The 21502-nt window shown below is 38.1% G+C and overlaps 1 protein-coding gene and 1 long non-coding RNA gene across 2 annotated transcripts in view; one reads left to right on the top strand and one right to left on the bottom strand.

Moving 5' to 3' along the window:
- The first annotated feature begins 1074 nt into the window (after window positions 1-1074).
- LOC107876525 (xaa-Pro dipeptidase) overlaps window positions 1075-21502 on the top strand; it is a 34516-nt gene continuing 14088 nt past the window's right edge. The window contains 4 exon segments of the mRNA XM_047402809.1: window positions 1075-1353; window positions 1458-1614; window positions 13026-13157; window positions 14556-14683. Coding sequence (XP_047258765.1) covers window positions 1259-1353; window positions 1458-1614; window positions 13026-13157; window positions 14556-14683 — 512 coding nt within the window. The 5' untranslated portion in view covers window positions 1075-1258.
- Window positions 2250-3098, bottom strand: LOC124890965. The gene is made up of 2 exons (XR_007049467.1): window positions 2718-3098; window positions 2250-2465 (listed from the first exon to the last, which is right to left on the bottom strand). It is a non-coding gene; the product is annotated as an uncharacterized LOC124890965 (long non-coding RNA).

A 21502-nucleotide genomic window follows, 5' to 3' on the forward strand; every position in this document is an offset into this window, starting at 1 on the left:
TTTTATTTGGGATAGTTTTTTTTCCTATATATAGGGGTGGATTTTGTTATTTTCAATCAAACAACATTATTATTAATTGAAAGTTTCTTTTATTTACACCTTTGTATGTGGCTACTTGAGATTTACCTTGCAACCTAATAAGAATGATTCTTAAGGAGGTAAGATTAATTCGTAACTTGATATCTTTGGTTTCTATTAAAGTTAATTAAATAAGGTGATGATTAGTCTTATACTAATTGTTGTCTTTAATTTCTTCGAAATAGGGGTCTAGATCACTTTTGATCTAAGTTCCAGAAATGACTCTATTAGTATCATAATTAGTCTTAATCCACTAATTTTAAATACTAAGATCAATTAAGGTTCATAGAACTTCATCTCAAAATTGAGGATTTATTCTCAAATTTCATCTATCTTTGATTTCTTGTCTTTAATCTTAATATTTTTGCTTTCGCATTGTTTTTTTATTTATTAAAGTAACCCGATTCTTATCACAAACACTAGGTGATTTCTTCTCATCTGTCCTGGCCTTGGTGGACAGAGTTACCTGGTACTTGTTGTTGGTGGTAGGTGGCAGGTATCTCGTGAAATTAGTCGAGGTGCGTGCAAGCTGGTCAGGACACCACAATTTTCAAAACAAAGCAAAAGAACTCTACTTTTAGATGTTTGAATTATTTTTAGTTGAATCCCTGCACCAGTATCCATATTCACGAATCTTAAATTTAGATCATGAAAGATCCGTCCTCTAGATTCGAACCCGTATTGGATATGGGACACCCGCACCCGAGTCCGAGTAACTTAGGTTGTGGATACTTTGGCGCATTATTGATATTCAAAAGGGAATTTTCTGCGAAGGTTCTCCGCCAAAGGACATTATCCTCCTCGTTGAATCTCTGGTGTCATTTCATTAGTAAGCTGACTTTTTTCATGAGGATATAATTAAAATGTCTATAATATAAGGTAGTTTTTACCAAAAATGAAGGAAAACGATAAAATCAATAGCTATATTATTTGCCATGTAGATTATAATATAGTTTTGTTACTCTAAAGATGAGTGTATGGAGCTTTGTGGAATATTTGAAACCAAGTGAAAGATGTGTTACGAGTTGAAGCCTCAGGGGAGTATGCGATTCTTCCTGTTTCTTCAAGTCTATTTATGTTTTAATGTAAGGAAATTTAATAGAGATAGTGGCTGATGAGCCTTATAATCTAACTTTCTAGTGCGTACAAATTTGAAGCATCCTTGAATATTTCTTTCTTGATGAAGGATATAGCAAGTGGGAAATCTATGCTCTTTGCTCCAAGGTTACCGGCTAACTATGCTGTTTGGATGGGAGAAATAAAATCAATTCCTCACTTCCAGATAACTATTAACATTTTGAAGTTGTATTTCTTTGCTGATGTCGTTCATCAAGTGTTTTAAGGCAATGCAAGGATTTGATTTACCCTTTTATTGGTCTTTTTCAGGAAAAGTACAAGGTTACCCATGTCTTCTATACTGATGAGATTAAGGAAGTTTTGTTTGATCAGTACCAAGCGACGGGAAGACCATTACTATTTCTCTTGCATGGGCTTAATACTGATTGCAACAAGTATTCTAAACCAGCAGAATTTCAGGTTTATGTTTCTTCCCACGAACACCAATATATCCCTTGCATGGGCTTAATACTTATAGCATAAGTGCTCTAAACCAGCAGTGTTTCAGATTTATGTCTCATCATATTGTTTGCCTAGGCATTGAATAGAATTATAGAAAATCTACCCTGTGTTTGTCCCGTGGCTCACATACTTAAGCCAGAGATGGTAGTGCTGAGTAATTACTACACCTTTTTGGAATGGCTGAGGGCTACGCGGACTTACCAAGAATTGTGTAACATGCGAGATCTAAAATTGTAGCTTATCAAAAAAATTTCTAATGGTCATTCCCTCCATCTCGATATCACGACAATTTTCCTATTTTAGGGATCCAAGGTGTGGCACAATTCTTCTGTTGATAGTGTTTCATGCAACTTCAAAAGTTTTAAGGATTTAAATTTAAACTATGCTACTTTTCATGGTCAAACTATGCTTGTGACAACTACTTGACTGCAATTCCTCTAGTTCTGGCAATAGACTTAAGACACCACTTATCTCTTTGCTGACCATGCCTGGTCAAATTGGCTCACAGAAAGTGGGACGGAAGGAGTCGTTTTCTCTTTGCTGCAGTCCTGTTAATTTTGAATTATTGTTTGTATGGTCTTGTCATACCGTTACACAGGATAAATTAAATACTGATATATATACTAGAAAAACATAAATTGTCTTGCTGGAGTACAGATAAGAAAGGAGAAAAAGAAAAAAAAGATTAAGCATTTGCTGAAGAAGTAATTGTGTGGAAATTAGCGATGGAGACATATCTAGTGAATTTATGAGGGCAGTCTTCCCATTATTTCTCCCACCAGTGACTGAAATGAATAGACGGCAAAGATCTGAAATTCAGAAGAAAGATAGAGGGCCATTAGGGATAAATACATCTCCCCATTTTTCTGTCATCCTTATTGAGAATTCCGGTACTTGTGACAAACTTCTACGAAAGGTAATTTTGTTGATAGAACCCAGGTGCTGGACATATTACAGCCAAAAAAGTTCCACATGACAGGCTGTGTAAATCTATCATGGCATTGACATCGTAATTTGCAACAGGCAGGTCACACCAAATGGCAAGCAAAAAAATTACATACCTGAGACTAGGAACTTTTTACTGTTCCCCGTGAAGATCTGTGGTTATAGTCCTTCCTAATTGTCCACAAAATGTGTGTGGGTATGGTGTTCCGCAGGTTCATTTGCAAGAATAATATCCATAAGGGGTGGTCTTGAACTTTTGGCCCCTCTAACAAAACTGTATAAAAAAGGACCCCCTGCTTAAGAAAATCCACAGAACTTTGGTTACCCATTAGACATAAGTTGTAGGCATAAATAGTTTTGCCTATGAAGGTAGGAGTTGAGACTTTTCAATTAGTCAGAGACTATGAACCTACACAATTGATCACAAGTTCAACCTATAAGAAAAAGTTGCATGTGTTTCTCAATTGTTCACAAGTTACATCGGACAAGCAACAGTTGGTACTATGCATTTTACCCATTGAGTTAAATTAGACACAATCGTGATATATTTACAAATATTGTCTGTATTGTTCAATTGCTCACAATTTTTTCCACCACTTTTTTAAGGAGCCATTCTTATAATACACAAAATAATATTCCACGCCTTTTAAACTGAGAGTGTATGTTAATTGTTGAAACAATACAATGGATTTAACCATAATTACTTTTTCAAAAAATAATTTAGTCAATCCAACTTAAAATTCTTGCCCTATAGGCAACACATTGCACTATCTTCAGTCTCTGTAATTTATTGAAATGTCCCGAGATCCTGCGTCATAGGTAAAACTAACTTATTCACACATTACAACTAGATTTATGTCTAATGGGCCTCAAAATTTTTGCACAACATATTTTCTAAGACCACCCTTTATGGTATCCTATTTTTTCTATTTCAACTGTTCTATATTGGGATTATTTGTTTCGTTGGTGCCTTCCCTATACCACCACAAAATCAGTTCCAATCGTGTGTTCGTGACCTAGGCATAGAACATTTAGAGTTCAGCGTGTTGAGGAACATATCCCAAGCTTTGTGAAGTGACTTCTCAATGGAGACATAACTATTGACGTCTTCATACTGCTCCTGAAAAAACAAACACATGCAACAATTGTGAAAACCCTCTTTTCTGAAGGTTGTCTTAAGTCCTACATGTTGCGATGGATGTGTGGACTTACTAGAGGGGATAGAGTTAGGAATGTGACTATTCGAGAGAAGGTGGGAGTGACTTTGGTGGAGGATAAGATGCGAGAAGGAAGGTTGAGATGGTTTGGGCATGTGATGAGGAGTGGCACGGATGCCCCAGTTTGGAGGTGTGAGAGGATGACCTTAGATGGCTTTAGGAGGAGTAGAGGTAGGCCAAAGAAATACTGGAGGGAGGTGATTAGACATGACATGGAACAACTGCAGCTCACTGAGGACATGACCCTAGACAGGAAGGTATGGAGGTCGCGAATTAGGGTAGAAGGTTAGGGCAAGTGTATGAATTGTGGCTAGGTGTTAGGAGAGCGAGTGCGTATCCGGGCAGTAATCCTAGGCCTGTGTCCTTGAGTAGAAGCCTTTAGCCAGGTGAGTTCGGGTGGGGTGGGTAAGTGGGTGTCCTAGTTCTTATTTCTTATTTCGTATTGCTCGTATTTCTCTTATTTCGTACTTCACTGATATTTATTTCCATTATTTCTTATGTCTGCGTGCCAACCTTTCCTGTTACATGTTCCAATACGATCTTGGTGTATTATTCGAGATTCTGAGCTGGGGTCTGTCGAAAATAGCCTCTCTACTTCTTCGGAGGTAGTGGTATGGACTGCGTACATCTTACCCTCCCCAGACCTCACTTTGTGGGAATACACTGGGCCTATTGTTGTTGTTGTTGTTGTCTTAAGTCCTACATGCCCCTTTTACAACTAGCGAGGAAAGCACTTCGTAGTTAGACTTTTTTTTTCTTTAGGGAACTTCATTGAAGAGCAAAATTCTGTATGGAGGAGAGGACAATGGGAGGTCACAAGAACATTTTTACCAATGATATCTTCTTGGACGTAATGACCCTTCCCTTCGTTACTATTCGAAGGTCACGGGGTATGGGATTTTCCTTAAAAATCTTTTTGAGGTCCATTAAAGACTAGGATTAGACGAATTCGGAGTAGGAAAGATTTAAAAGGAGCGAACTAATGTCACAATGCTATAGTGGCAATACCGGCCAGCGGGGTCCAAAAAACAGTCCCTTTGAAATTTTTAAAGCCCTTTCTCTTTTCATCTTTACACCCAAATATTGCATCCTTCTAAAAACCCTTTAGGGTTGCAGTAAGGCCCTAGAATGAAGAGAATGAAGGAGTACCCTTAAGAGGGGCGAATCCTAAAGTTTTCTTGGGGTTTTCATGCTGGAAGTTGTTAGAACGAGTCAAAAAATGTGAGTTCATGCCTTCGTAGCAACTGCTTGGTGCCTAGTTAGCTAGATTTATTTTGAGTAGTGAACCTTGGTTAGAAAATGTGTTCATAATATAGTTGACGGGAGATTTCTTGCTTAGGCCTGCAGGCAAGGTGATTAGATGGATAAAATAAGTAATAAAGGCAATGTGAATGTAGTTAATGCTTATGAAATCTTGTGGTGAATCGTTAATAGTGTTTATCTGTTATTGTTATTGCATTTAGTTGAACAGTAAGTGGGAGTTGGCTAGTTATATTTGGTGGATTGTTAAAATGGAAATGAGTTAGTAATAAAGTTGGTGTTAATGCATTAGACCTCTCCAGTTAGTGATAATTGGTTTGTACGAATAAGTTGGAGGTAGGTATTGTGAAATGTGGTGTGTTAATATACGATTTAAGTGAATTTAAGAGTAGCCGTAGAGTAACCAACAATGACAGTGCTAGTATTAAGATGGACGTGGAAGAGTTAATGGTGTTGTAGTTAGAGGTAATTGTGTGTACCCTAGTATTTATAAACTAGAAGGTTTGTCTAATTTAATTGTATGTATATTCACTTGTTACGCAATGCTTGATCCTTAGGCACTAATGTCTATTGAGTAGGTGATGGTTGAACTGGAGTTAAAAATCAAGTTGATTGTATATGTGCATGTTAACTGACTGTGTGTTTGCTTGTTGCAATGCATGCTAATGAATGTTGTACTTGTTAATTGTAAAGGCAAGTTGGAAATTGATAATCTATAATGAGATCAGTAAAAAGGACCTTGTTTGATACACAAGGTGGTTTATTCACTTATTGTGTTTGTACTTGTTTTATGGTATTCATTGTTGTTGTGACATGAACCAATAAAGGTTGATCACGATTGAATTGGTAGATTTCAGAGAGGATAAGGGTGGTGGGCATGTTGAAATAAGGGTGGTATAACAGTTGGTTTGGGATAAGGGTGGCAAACACTAGTTGTCTGAGTTATTTGATACATGGATTGAGCTCATTCTTTGCAGGTATGTAATACCCCAACTTAGGATTAGAAGTACCATATCTGCATAACACCAGAGAGATGCTAGGTATATAAGTAAATAAGCCTTACTCTCTAGTGATGCGTTTTAAAGCCGTGTGAGTCTAGGCCCGGAGCAGACAATATCACTAGTGGGCTAGCCGCTAAAAATGGTATCATAGTCACTCCTCTGTCAGCCTTGTCAGTATGGGCCAGAGTTCAAACTATGTTTTCACAAATCCCAATAAGGTGGGGCAAACCTCAGTCCTGAGTCTAGGCAATCCATGCGGGGGGATAAACCTCAACGAGGAGCTGTCCTGAGTCTGGGCAAATTTATGGGGCGGGATAAACCTCAGCGAGGAGCCAAGTCCATAAGAAGGAGGTGTATGTAACACCTCAGAGTATGATTAGAAATCCCACATCAGCAAAATACATGGGATATGCTGGGTATATAAGTAAACAGACCTTACTCCCTAGTGATGTGTTTTAAAAGTGATCTTGTCCTCTCTGGGCCTAGACCTGCACAACTTCAAAATGCGTCACTAGGGAGAAAGGTCTAGTTACTTATATACCTAACATCTCTCATGCGTTTTGTCGATGTGGGACTTCTAATTCTAATTTGGGGTGTTACATACATCCCCCTTATGGACTTAGCCTCCTCACTGAGGTTAGCCCACCACATGGGATTTGCATAGACTCAGGACCGAGGTATGCTCCGTCTTATTGGGATTTACCTAAACTCAGTTTGAACTTTGGCCCATACTGATAAGGTTGACACAAGAGTGACTTAAATACCATTTGTAATGGCCCAACCCATTATTGATATTGTCTGCTCTTGGCCTAGACCCGCACGACTTTAAAATATGTCACTAGGGCCTTATATAATCCAGTATCTCTCTTGTGTTATGCCGATGTGAGACTTTTAATCCTAAGCTGGGGTGTCTTATATGACAAATTTGGTATCAGATAATAAGATTCTAGTGTCCTAGGGTGTCTATGAAATCGTATATAGTAGAGTCCTAGTTATGGGTGAGGAGGCTACAGGGCATTTAGGAATGTTTCCTTTCTTTTATTTTCAAGTTCGTGCAGTGTAGTTAAAGCTCTAATAAGAATCTTCTAACTCCTACTCTTTCGTATTATAGATCATGCCTCCAAAACAAACTTCTGGTCAGGGAACCACAATAACTTCTAGTGTCCCAATGCCATATTTATATCTCCTACGCATGGGATGCAAACCCGTAATGAAGTTTACTGGGGTCCCACCTGCCCTGGTTAGTCCTTCAAGGGCTCTCAAAACTGGCTTTACTCATACCCAGTCCCCTCAGGGTGAAGTTTCTAATGCGGTGTTCAGACAAACCATTCAAACCATTCAGATGCTTGCTCAGATTGTGTCATCTCGATCTCATCGGTCAAATAGTATTGGTTCTACTTATGATTTCGTAAACATTACTCGAATTAATTAGTTCATGTGATTGAACCCTCCGGTGTTCACTGGGTCTAAAGTTGAGGAGGATCTCCAAGATTTTATTGATGAGCTGGAGAAGATTTTTAAGGTTATGCATATTAGTGAGATTTTTAGGGTTATGCATGTTAGTGACACTGAGGGAGGTGAGTTTGCGTCTTATTAGCTGAAGGTAAAGACGGATCTAGGATTTAAAGTTTTTGGGTTTCCTATGTCAGATAAAAATAAAACAAAAGAGTAACTAAGGGAATTTGAACCCATAACCAAGAGGTCAATAAAACTTTTACAAGTCCCTCTAGTCTACTAGACCAACTATACACTTTGTTATGGGTTCCCAACTTATAATTCTTATATATTTACTAGATTTTTCTATATAAATACTAGATCTGCACGAAAGTTACAGTTTTCTAAAAAAACCCCACAGACCCCTAAATCCGCCCCTGGCTGAAGGGTGTGGCTTATCAGTGGTATGATGAGTGAGAAGGGATTAGGGGTGAGGATGTTGAACCTGCAGTTTGGGAAGATTTTTCAGTGGCCTTTCTTGATCACCTCTTTTCTCAGGAGTTGAGGGAGGCTAAGGCTGAGGAATTTGTGAACTTGAAGCAAGGAACTATGAGTGTTAAGGAGTATGCTCTGAAGTTTATGTAGTTGTCTCTCTTCAGAGTTGGTGTTTACTATGAGGGCCAGAAGAGGAATTTGTATGTGCTGTGTCTGATGATGTGAAACTAGTGTGTAAAGGGGCAATGTTGAACAATAACAAGGATATTTCTAGGTTGTTAGTGCATACTCAAGCAGGTAGAAGAGGAAAAGAAAAAGAAGTGGAGGTTGTGGAACGTCAAAGCAAAAAGGCAAAATCAGCAGACTATGAGGTGAATCATAATAAAAATGGTAATAGCTACTTCTTTCCTAAGAGATCGTCTGCCTAATTCTCAATCCTATAGTAATGTTGTTTAGAATTCCTCTAATTATCCTTCTTTGTGGAAAGTGTGGTAGGCCTTACCTGGGAGAGTGTAAGATTGGTATAGACTGGTGTTTCTGATGCGGGCAAGTGGGTCACTTCTTGAAGGAGTGTCCGTTTGTGAGGCATAACGATAAGGGTAAGGTTCATAGTTCAGCACCATCCGTTCCACTCCAGCAGGTCAAGTTGCCCACAAGGGGACTACTTCAGGAATAAGTGGAGGTCGAAACCGATTATATTCCCTGACTAGTTAGTAGAACCTAGATAGATCTCCAGGTGTTGCAATCGGCACATTGTTTAACTTCCCTCTTGTTTAGTAAAGTTGATGTCCCCAGGCCCTTCTTTCTTAATGTTAGTTGTCTTAGCTTAAAACTTAGATGAGTGAGTAGTATGAGGGTAATGCTGATTTTTGGGGTCTGACTTGTGTATATTTGATGTGCTGTTGTTCTATGGATTTTAGTGAGGATGGTTTAATAATTGGCAATAGTTGTTGTCCTAAGTTATTGAATTGAGTCCAAGGAGGAGATTGTGAATTGTTAATCAAAGGCTAGTCTTAGTATCATTGAATTTCTTTGAGAGATTTGGGCTTGGGCATGACCGTGTGTTGTCTTGCTTGCATATTTCCTCCCAAGTGAGTTGAGATGCTACTCTAATCCAGCTTTCGTGTTAGCACTTTTTCCTAGTCCATGATCAATCCCTAGGAAAAGAAGATAAAGCGTTACTTATTTTGTTAGCTCCTAAGGATATTCCATATCCTCTAAGTCTTGATCTTCGTGCTCTAAAGTTCTCTAAAGACTCAGATGCTGTATAGATATCCTAATTTTAAGTTGAAACATCTTGACTCACGTGTAAAACCTAAGTGTAGGATAGGGTTGCTAATGGTTGGTTTGTTCTTTCATCTTAGATTTACCCATCATTCGAAGATGAATGATTGCAAGGGGTGATAATGTAACGTCCCAAAAATTTTTCCATGATCTTAGTATTCTATAGACGAGTTTACGCTTTAATAATCAAGTATTGAGTCCCTTGAATCAAGACAAACCGTTTAGGATGCCTTCAGACACTCAAAATGAGTTTTTAGACATAGAAAGAGGCCGGTGCGCTGCGCACCTAAGTTGCTCGGATTCTCCGAAAACCTTGTCGCACCCGTGTCAGATCCTTCAAAATACACTATTTTTGGAATATTCGTCACATACCCATCAACATTTTTCAAGAGTCCGAGCAACATAGCCGCGCACAAGGACCTCCGTATTGAACCCCGCGGAGCACGGGCAAGAAAATCACTAGAAGCCCTCCTCTTTGGGAGGTGGGTCATGCAGCGTGGGTGGTGCATTGGGCCCCGCGCCACTGACCCCCTTCCTCGAGATTACTTTTCTTCAGTTTCATTTTATATTAGGTGCAGAATGGACTTTTCTCTTTTATAAACTATCCATTCAAGGTTAAAAACACCTCAAAACGTCAAAAATCCTTACACTTTCAAGTCAAAACCCTCTCTTATTCTCTCAAGCTCTCAACATTCAACTTGCAAGAAAAATCAACCTAGGGCTCCAAATTTAAAGAATTTTTCTCCATCATTTATCTCCGAGGTACGTAAAAGCAATAGCTTTCGTGCGGTACCCTATTTATCCCACTATTGTGTCATAGTTACATGCGAAGTTATCAAATATTCTAAGTGTCATTCTTGAGTTTTGTTATAATTTTCTTCTACATGCTTCAAGTATCGTGAATTATTTCCCAAACTAAGGTAGTTCTTGAACTTATATTTAATTTCCATAACCAAGGGTTAGTTTTCACATAAAGTTTATGACTTGGGGATTTGTATTGAAAATTGATTTCATGTTCCAATTGGTTTAACTATAGTCTTGTTATAAAGTATGTTCAAAGATAGTCAATTTATGAAAAGTTTATAAAAAACGCATATGTATTATACCATGCTTGAAAAGTGAAGATGTTATCGCATCTTGAAAAGTAAAAGCAAGTTACAGCGATTTAGAGCCATGGCTTGCTGCAAAAAATATGTTTCTTGATACGATATTTTAGAGACTAGTATGGTTTCAGAACATGTTTTTAAGACTTATAATATGAGCAACTATTATGTTTTGGGGAGGATTATTTAGCACCGAGTTGGGTATGAGTCTGGTCACATGCTCCATAACTATGTTGCCACCTTAGATTTTGCCTTTGGGCTAAGAATTGGATCCATAAGTTACGTTTCGTCTTTCACCCTGAGAAGATGTAGGACGACTTTTCTTAATGTGGACAAGACATTGGACTCCATGTTGCTCACATGATATATATCGATTAAGAGAAACTCTCCCAATTTAGAAAAACTTAATATTTGTTCAATTTACTTATTATGTATGATATTTGTATTAACATTGTTTTTCTTTCTATAACATTTCAACTAATTATTTTTGGGCTTACATTTCATGAACTATACTATTTAAGTTTCTATATGCTTTTAAATAACTCGATTCATTGTAATACCTTAGTCCCCGCAACTTTGCAAGAAAAGAGTCTAGAAATCTTTGGTTTCACATTTCCCTACTCAGGTCATCTGTTATGTTATAATTTAAAAGTATGTCAGGTTCAGTTTTCATTCCGCTTTTATGTACCAATACATTTAAAGTATCGACACTTTTTTTGCCCTACATCGTTTCATGATGTAGATTTCAGCATACTGACTCAGGACCGCTGGCAGCCCTTTCAATAGACCATCCAGTATTAGCTTGTGGTGAGTCCTCCCTGCATCCATAGAACTTGGTGATGTTTTGCTAAATTTCCAACTTATTAGATAGTTTCAGTTTTAGTTGTTAGGTCCCAATAAAGGTAGCTTGGGGCCATGTCGCATCAACTCTTTCAGTTCATGAGCTGTAAGGCTTCATTAGACATTAGACAATTGTTTTTTTGGTTGTCTTCCAAGTTGAAATTCAGTATCTCCAATTAAAGTTTATCATATTTCTAGTAATTTAGCCCATAACTGTATTTCTAGCTTCCGCATATTTCCAAAGTCGTGGTTTATTTACAGTTTGCTAGGCTGAGGGTCAGCTTGGGATCACTCAGTGCCATGTTATGTCCAGGGTGTAGGCTCGGGGCGTGACAAGGTAATGACTAGGCATATATAAGACCCATAGCATGTGTGTACATGGTAAATTGGAGAGTTTGACGGTTCCTTGAGTGAATCAGGTTACATTTGTTGGTTATAATATTTGGATCCTTCTATGGTCAGTTTTTTTGATACTTTGCTTGAAATGAGTTAATACTTATTGTCGAACAATGTTGAGGTCTTTGTATGAAGAAGTAATAAGTTGAATTGTTTCATGAGTTCTGTGGGGTAGTCTTGAGTTGTGTATTAATTGCTCAAAGGTGATTCATTCCTTTGCTTAACTTGATTGTGTTAAGGTGGGAATTATTAAATAAATTGCCAACTGAATGCTTGATTGCTAAGTGACATGTTTAGATTGGTCTTATGAATTATTTGATGGTGTTGACCTTGGACTGTATAACAATTATTTATAATGGTGAACTCATGTGTTGTTGCTGATTTGGATGGTATCCTAAAGGTATCGTTATGAATGAGGCTGACTTCATTTGTTTACTAATTGTTTTTGGTGTTCTTGGGTAAAATATATGCGATTGGGTTCACTAATTAAATAGACGATAGATGCGTAGTTAGGAGCTGTATGTAATAGTGATAAGGTGGTATGTTAGCAGTGAATGTTGTATGGTGGGTCGATTTGTGGTTAGTGAGAGCTTCTATAAATTAATAAAGTCCAGTAGTGAGAGTATAATAGGGAGAGCGGTGATTGGGAAATAGGGTAATAAGTAATTAACTAGCATATTATGTGAGTTCATGTCTGATTTTGGATATTAGTATTATGTTTATGTTATTTAACTTGGGTCGACCGATGATGCCTACAAGTAGGTGTGGTTGTGTTGTACTGATACTAACTCTTGCTATACCCTTTTTGGGGTGTAGCCTAGTTGTAGGATCAGATGATGTTACTTGTTCGATGCGGTTAGACATCTTCAGTAACTTCTGTCTTTCATTCCGATGGTGGAAGCTGGGTCTTGTGTATTTATTTCTGTCTGCGAGAAGCTCTTGTGCATGTCTAGAATAGGTCTTTGGGTAAAAAGTTTCTTTTGCTGTATTTAAAGAATTGTTGTAATAAGTTTTGTAGAATATTAGAAAGATTAATGATAGGTGGATTAGAGTAGGTGCCTGCATGATCTGGTTAGTTAGTCGTGACATTGGAACTTTTTTCTTCTGGTGATTTCAGTAGTAAATCACTACTTTCACCACTATAATGAGTACCATATTCTAACATCATGTTCGTTAGCAAGCAGTTATTTAGTGAATGATGGTAGTTCGAAGCTATCCATAGTGTCTGCTTTCTAGCTATCTTGTCATTTTTCCTGCATAATTTTTCTCTTTGTCAATTGCTTTTTCAAATTGGGAAAGATGAAATTCATCTAATATCCATGCCTGAAGCAGGTTTAGTTGGAGTTCAAACTCTTACAGTGGTTGTTGAGTCGTTATGCCTGTGGTCTGTACAGGGTATTGAGAAGTTCCAGAAAGATTTAAACACATTGCACCCCATCCTAACTGAATGTCGTGTTATAAAGTCTGACTTAGAGCTTGCTCTTATTCAATATGCCAATGACATAAGCTCCGAAGCTCATGTCGAGGTCAGCATTGTTCCACTTTTTCATGGGAAATTTCATGTAGTGTACTTAATTTGGTTATAATATCCTATGTATTTTGCTAATTAGATCTTGTACTTCTGTTATTGGGTACCTGCAACTTACTATAAAGATTTTGTCAAGACAGCCTGCAAAGCTTTGGTAGAGTGTAGAGTGTGATATGTTGATTAGGTGCATATCATGAGTTTAGACCTTATTGTGGACGAAATCCTGATATTTAAGTGGAGAAAGGTAGAGTGGCTGGATCACTATCCACAATGTTTCGAACCATGTGCAAGCTAGCCCTCGGGGATTTTTCAGTTATAAAAAAAATATTGTCAAGACACAATGGAAAGTGAGACATCTCTTTTCACAGAAAAACTTACAAACATTTTTGGCCAAGGCTTTTATTTCTAATATATTCTTGATACTTCTGAGTGTTAAATGTTGAGATATATTAACTTGCAAGTCAGCATGCCAGGGCAAGTTGCTGACTTTCGTTCTTTTTGAGATTTGTCTTTCCAGCAGGATTATTGATCCTCTTATATTTCTATGCTTCCCTCTCTTCTTTCACTCATCTTTCTGGGGAGGCGGTTTCAAATGCACTGCAGTCCAATGCTGTGAGCAACACATTCTTTAAATTGTAATCTCTTATTTCCTTTTTCTTTTTCTTCTTTGTTCTCTCAATCCGCCAAATAACAAATATAAACAAACATTGTTGATTAGGGGTAAACAATCAGAAACATCTTTTAATCCTTTAAGGGATGAGCACTTTGCTTCTATCTCCTTACTGTTTGAGATAAATGTTTGTATTCTATTATTTCATCCCAAAAGCAGAGACTAACTGCTGTATTCTACTGAAGATTTTTGTTGGTTCTTATTTTAAGTTGTTGAGTCAGTAGGCTCTTTAGTAAGAGAGTGATGCTTCAATTGGTTGAGACAAGGTTGACCTAGGTTGGTGGCAGTTAAAACGCTTACATGTTAGTATATCAATCAAATATGAAAACAATTCCTTTTCCCTATAAATGAAGGAATTAAACTATGTAATGCTGGGAAAGCACTTGAAAGGTTTAGTAATATATTTGCTTTAGCAAGGTTTCCACATTCCGGTGTTTAGTTAATCTGGCTAGGCACAGCTTATTCCTAGAGTATCACTTACTCTTTCCATCATTTTCTGGGGATTATCCTTCCACACTCCCGTGTATAGTTAATATGGCTATCTTAGACGCAGCTTATTCCTAGTGGATCACTTACTCTTTCGATCATTTTTTGGGGATTGTCCTTGATATAATTTTCTTTTAGTATCTGTCTTACTGTGTTTCTTAGGTAAGGGTGTCCAAGTATATTATCTGCTCTCCAACTACTTGCTTTTCTTTTTACTATTAGTTGCATTCTTTTGTGTAGGTTATGAGGAAAACAAAGGTAGGGATGAAAGAATATCACTTAGAAAGCATGTTTCTTCACCACACTTACATGTATGGCGGCTGAAGGCATTGTTCATACACATGTATATGTGCTACTGGCGATACTAGGTAAGTTTGCTTTTCCTTGCATCTTTCATTTCAAGCACTAATGCGCTATAAATTTAAAAATTCTAAACCATCGAGCGGATTTTTAGATTGACTGATCTACGGGAATTATTAAACCAAATAGCCGGCAATGGCATGCCAACTGTTATGTAACCTAACAATAGCGGAATAAGATAGTCTTTGTTCTATATGTAATCTACTTGTGTGACATACATTGAACCAAAAGACATGCTCGCTGCAGTGTTGTCTTGGAGAGCTGGAAGTATGTTATCTAAGTGTCTGTACATGTATTATATGTAGGCTTTTAAGGTAGCTGAGTGGGTTCTTTTAGAAATGCCTCCTTGCGGTCAACCAATGGGTCTGATTTTAGTTCCCTACTTGAAGTACCTTCTGATAATCATGTTAAGTGGACTTCGTAACGAGCTTCATTCATTATGTGTTCTATAGGCGGCTACCCTCAGAGATATGGGAGTTTGTAGGAGAAAGTAGAGAGAACAACATAAAGAATGTCTCGATAAAGACTAAACGGATCTACCCAAAAGAAACAAAAAGAGGTATGAGACTATAGGAGAAATGGTTAAAAGAAGAAACTTAACCCACTTATCCAAGAAAAGGAAAACTACCTCACTCTGCCTTTTAATCCAAAGTTCTGGTTAAGTTAACAATTGAAAGATAAATGGAATTCATTTCATTCTTGTCTGTCTGTAAAGGGAATATAATTCAAAGAAGAAAATTAAACTTGTTTTAACCACATTTTGTCAACTATCATTGTCTAATTTAAGGACTTTGCATTATAAAAAATTTGTCACTAACATATCAAGGTTGTAGGGTACTTGATGTTTCTAGAAAGATATCTATATGTCCACTCCCTTTCTAAAATTTAGTCACGCACTCATGGTTCTGATCAGACCCCAGGTCACAATTAGGTGCTTCTGACTCTTCTCTTAGTTCTGTATCTAAATATCTTCCAATATTGATACTCGTGTTTGATTGGCCTGACTTGGATGTGGTTAGTTGCAAGAAGATGTAAACTTTTTCTGAAAAAGTATATAAAGGGAGATAAACTTAGGCATGAAAACCAGAGTAATGGTTCATGGTTTTGATTCTTGCTCTGTGTTTGAAATGGAAGGATTCTGTGGAGGTGCTTGGAGGCTAGTGGGGTGCCTGTGGCGTATACGAGGTCGATTCAGGATATGTATGATGGAGCGAAGACTCGTGTGAGGACAATGGGAAGAGATTCAGAGCCCTTTCCTATTTTGACAGGAATTGCACCAAAGATCGACTCTTAGCCCATTTTTATTTGGCTTGGTGATGGATGTTTTGACGCGACATATTCAAGGAGAGGTGCCTTGGTGTACGTTATGTGCCGATGATGTTTTGATTAACAAGACTCGAGAAGGAGTTAATGATAAGTTGAGGGTTTGGAGATAGACCCTTGAGTCTACAGGATATAGGTTGAGTAGGACCAAGACGGAGTACTTGGCATGTTAGTTTAGTGAGCTGTTGCAGGAGGTCGACGTGGTAGTGAAGCTGGATTCTCAGGTCATTCAGAAGAGGGAGAGCTTAAAGTATATTAGGTCTATGATTCAGGGAAATGGTGAGATTAACGAGGATGTCAGACACCGTATTGGTGAAGATTGGTTGAAATGAACGATCATCTCAGGAGTCTTGTGTGATAAGAAGGTGTCTCCTAAGCTTAAAGGTAAGTTCTATAGAGTTGCAGTCCGACCGACTATGTTGTATGGAGTGGAGTTTTGGCCTGTTAAGAACTCTTACATACAAAAGCTGAAGGTGGCGGAGATGAGGATGTTGCAATGGATGTGTGGGCTTACCAGGAAAGATAAGGTTAGAAATAAGATTATTCGGGAGAAAGTGAGAGTGATTTCGGTGGAGGACAAGTTGCGGGAAGTGAGGTTGCGATGGTTCAAGCATGTGATGAGGAGGTGCATGAATGCGTTAGCACCGAGGTGTGAGAAGCTGGATATGGATTATTTGAGGCGGGGTAGAGGTGGGCCGAAAAAGTATTGGAGGGAGATGATTAGGCATGATGTGGAGCAGTTACAACTTACAGAGGATATGACCCTTGATAGAAAGGTGTGAATGACTCAGATTTGGGTAGAGGGTTAGTAGGTAGGAGTTCAGCCGTGATAGCAGGGAAGAGTGCTTTGTTAGTAACTGCGCTGGGAGTTTCTTGTTCATGGTGTTTTGGTGATGTCTATGATTTTGGATAAATAGTTTATAGTAGTACCGTGTGGCTGTCTTATTTCTTTTATTATCTAATAATGTGTTATCCCATCCTGTTGTGTGCTTTTGTGTTTTTATTTGTTATACTGTTACTAGTTTCATGAGGCCCATGCTAAGCCCGAGCCCAAAGTTAAGATATAATAATAATAATTTAAATTTAAAATATAATTTACATTATATATCTTTTTTACTTTATAATAGTGTGATCGAATGGTATATTAAACATGTCTTGTTGATAAGTTTTCATAATTATTAAAATATTTAATCACAAAAGTGGATAATTTAAATACAAAATAATCAAAATGCTACAACCAATTTGATATTTTATAAAATAATATGATGTAATAATTAGGATTCAAAGAAGATCATAAATAGAAAATACTGATATCTTTATAAATATGTGAGTACGTAATTCTTTAGTTAGAGATAGAAATAAATTATTTTGACATTTATTGAGTATTAATTTTTTCGTGATTTCAGTGGCAAGTTTTGCATCATTTTTTTCTCATCTTATAGAATTATCTGAAACAAAATATTCAATGACTTCAAGTTTATATTAGAACTAGTATTTCAGCACGTGCGTTGCACGTGTATATTGAGTCATCAAGTATATGAAATTCTAAAGTGATATTAATGTTATTAAGGTTAAGTTTTGAGTATATAATATTACTGAAAGAATAAAGTATGCATAAGTTTTCGTGAATAATTATAACTAAAGTGGATCTCATCTAATACTTCCTTACAGATGATATTTTGGTATATGGTCCTTTCATCTATTTAAGTTGTTAAAGGCATATATGGTCCTTCTGGTGATGGATTTGGTTTTCAAAAAAGGCAAGAAGAGGAGGGGTAGGAAGGGTTGGCATAGAGTTAGGTGGGGTGGCCTGACTCCGGCCAGTGCTTTGGAGATAGGGGCGAAGTTAGAAGGGATGGGGGTGTGGTAATATAGGGGGCGTGGATAGTATGTAGGATAGGGCTGGGGGTTGCATCAAGAATACTGCTAGAGAGGTTTTGGGTGTTTTGAAGGGATAGTCTGGCCAGCATCGGGGGGACTGATAGTGGAATGAAAAATTTAAGAAAAAGGTGGAGACGAAGAAGGCGGCGTACGTTAAGTTAGTTGAGAGTAAGGATGAAGAGGAGAAATGGGTGAGCAGGGAAAAGTACAAGTTAGCTAAGAAGGAGGCTAAGTTAGTTGTTACGGCTGCTAAGACAACAACTTTTGTGAGTCTGTATAAAGGGTTAGAGGAGAAAGGCGAGGAAAAAAAGTTGTTTAGGCTTGCCAAGGTTAGGGAGCGGAAGGGTCGGGATCTGGACCAAGTGAAGCGCATTAAGGGAGAGGATGACAGAGTTTGGTGGAAGACACCCTCATTAAAAAAAGATGGCAGTCGTATTTTCATATTCTCCTGAATGATGAGGGGGACAGAGGTGTTGTATTGGGGGAGTTGGAGCACTCCAGGCAGTGTCGCAAGTTCGTCTTTTGTCGGCGTTTTAAAGTAGAGGAGATTGGCGAGGCTATTCGCAAGATGCAAAGGGGCAGGGCGATGGGGCCCGATGATATTCCGGTAGATTTTTGGAAGTTTTCTTACGAGGCAGGGTTGAGGTGGATAACCAACTTGGTTAACATCATTTTCAAGTTCGCTAAGATGCCTGAGGCGTGGAGATGGAGCATGATGATCCCTTTATATAAGAACAAGGGTGACATCCAGAGTTGCAACAATTATCGGGGTATTAAGTTGTTGAGTCACACCATGAAAATTTGGGAAAGGATGGTGGAACGGAGATTAAGGAAGATTGTGTCTATTTTGGAGAATCAATTTGGTTTTATGCCTGGTCACCCACGACTGAGGCAATTCACCTAGTGCGAAGACTGGTAGAGCAGTATAGAGAGAGGAAGAGAGATCTTCAATTGATGTTTATTGACTTGGAAAAGGCGTATAACAAGGTTCCAAGGGAGGTTCTGTGGAGATGCTTGGAGGCTAAAGGGGTCCCTGTGGCGTACATCAGAGCGATTAAGGACATGTATGAGGGGCGAAGACTCCGGTAAGGACAGCGGAAGGAGATTCCAAGCATTTCCTGGTCTTGACTGGGTTGCACCAGGGATCGACTCTTAGTCGGTTTCTTTCTGCCGTGGTGACGGATATGTTGATGAGGAGCATACAAGGCGAGGTGCCTTGGTGTATGCTTTTTACAGATGATGTAGTTTTGATTGATGAGTCACGACAAAGTATTAATGATAAGCTAGAGGTTTGGCGACAAACCCTGGAGTCTAAAGGTTTTCGGTTGAGTAGGACTAAGACGGAGTACTTAGAGTGCAAGTTTAGTGACTCGAGGTAAAAAGAGGAGGTGGTAGTGAAGTTGGATTCCCAGGCGGTTTGCAAGAGGGATAGTTTTAAATATCTTGGGTCTACGATTCAGGGGAATGAAGAGATAAATGAGGATGTCTCTTACCGTATTGGGGCAGCTTGGATGAAACAGAGGCTCGCTTTGGGAATTTTATGCAATAAGGAGGTACCCCCCAACTGAAAGGAAGATTCTATACGGTTGCAGTTCGGCCGGCTATGTTATATGGAGCGGAGTGTTGGCCGGTTAAGAATTCTCATATCCAAAAGTTGAAGGTGGCGGAAATAAGGATGTTGCGTTGGATGTGTGGTTTTACAACGGCTGATAAGGTTAGGAATGAGAGTATTCGGGAGAAGGTGAGAGTGGTGTTGGTAGAGGATAAATTGTGGGAAGTTAGGTTGAGATGGTTTGTCTATGTGATGAGGAGAGACACGGATGCCCCGGTTCGTAGGTGTGAGAGGTTGGCCTTGGACGGTTTCAAGCGGGGTAGGGGTAGACCGAAGAAATACTGGAGGAAAGTGATTAAACGTGACATAGAGCAATTATAACTGACTGAGGACATGACCCAGGATAGGAAGGTATGGAGGAAAAACATTAGGATAGAGGGCTAAGGTGTGTGGTTGAGTCGTAGGTAGTAGGTAGGAGGGCTTTGGTGTCCTTGTTTGGTGGATGTCATACCTATGTTATTTTATCATGTTCCATGCATTTTTTTTCTATATATACTATCCTTTGTCTTCAGCCGGGGGGTCTATCGTAAACATTCTGTCTACTTCTTTAGAGATAGAGGTATGGACTGTGTACACTCTACCTTCCCCATACCCTACGATGTGGGAATATACTGGATTTGTTGTTGTTGTTGTGTTCATAACAAAGACCCTTTTTGTCAACATTAGTATCTCTCTCGAAGTGCAACATAAAAATAGACAAGCAAGAAAACATCAGGCAGCCCAATGCACAAAGTATTCTACCTTCCCAAGATTCGTGAAAAAGTCGTACCCCAAACGGTGTGATCTAGACAACCTACACATTTATTTTTTCTTGTATGATACAGTGACAAAAAAAATTCCGATTTCAAGCATTCCTCTGCTTTACTATACCGTGCTTTTTCCTCTTACCAACACAAAGAAAGAAGTCATTGAAATTTGAATCTGCTCATGCTCTCGTATTAGTTGTGAAGTTGTATCCTTTTCATTAAAGGCCACAAATTAATGTGATTTTCCCAAACTTGCATTAACGATATATGCTCTTGTTGATTATAAAATAATTGATATATTGTTGGAAATCTCTGCCAAGGAACATGACTTTTCTTGCCAAAAGCTACATAGATATGCATTTTATCTCAATTGCTCATGTCTAACTATTTCAATTGTGTGACGCTTGGCCATGGATGCTTTATTCCATATAATTAATTTTGGTCATCTTTTGAACTTAGCAACCACTTTGGTTAGATGTAGTTGTCACAATTATATCATTCATTTGAAGAGATTTCAAATTTAGAGTGAGTCGCACGATCTTCATGTGCTATTGCAGTTGCTACACTATCAATTGCGCTAACACAATCCAAGTTGAAATAGTAATAAATATGTTCCCACCATTATCATCGTAACTTAGAAATTCTACCTTCGATAATACATGAAAAAACTAAATTTGTTGGTTCTTCATTACTATGTTAATATAATTAAGGCATAATAGTTAAATATGTCCTTTAACTTGCATCTATAACCTTCAACTTTGGGTGTGCACAAGTATGCACTTAAACTTGAATAAAGTTGAATAAGTAGACACATGTATCCTTTGTGGCATTTCATGTGGCCAATTTGTGTCCTATGTGGCATCCTACGTGTAGTATGCCACATAGGACGAGTATGTCTACTCGTTCAACTTAATACAAGTTAGTGACCACTTATGTACACCCAAATATAGAGGGCATGGAAGAGAAAAAGAGGAGATTTATAAGAAAGATAACGCTTGTCAATTTTAGTTCTCTGGCCTCTAAGGGATTTGCAAATTTTATTCTCTTTCTTCAAATAATATCTTTGCTTTTGTTTTTTCAGTTTAGGACGATCCTATTTGTTTGGGAATATATTAATGTTACACTAGATAGATTATCGGCAAACAAAAAAATTCAGATTTTATTTAGTCGTTAGAGTACACTTCAATGATCATTATTAATGTTTAAGAATTAATCGGGGCTCTAAACTTCAATGAGTCTTTCAGAAAAAGTTTCTTAGAAGTCTA

The sequence above is a fragment of the Capsicum annuum genome, unplaced genomic scaffold, assembly GCF_002878395.1.
Source record: "Capsicum annuum cultivar UCD-10X-F1 unplaced genomic scaffold, UCD10Xv1.1 ctg2800, whole genome shotgun sequence".
NCBI classification, from domain to species: Eukaryota; Viridiplantae; Streptophyta; class Magnoliopsida; order Solanales; family Solanaceae; genus Capsicum; species Capsicum annuum.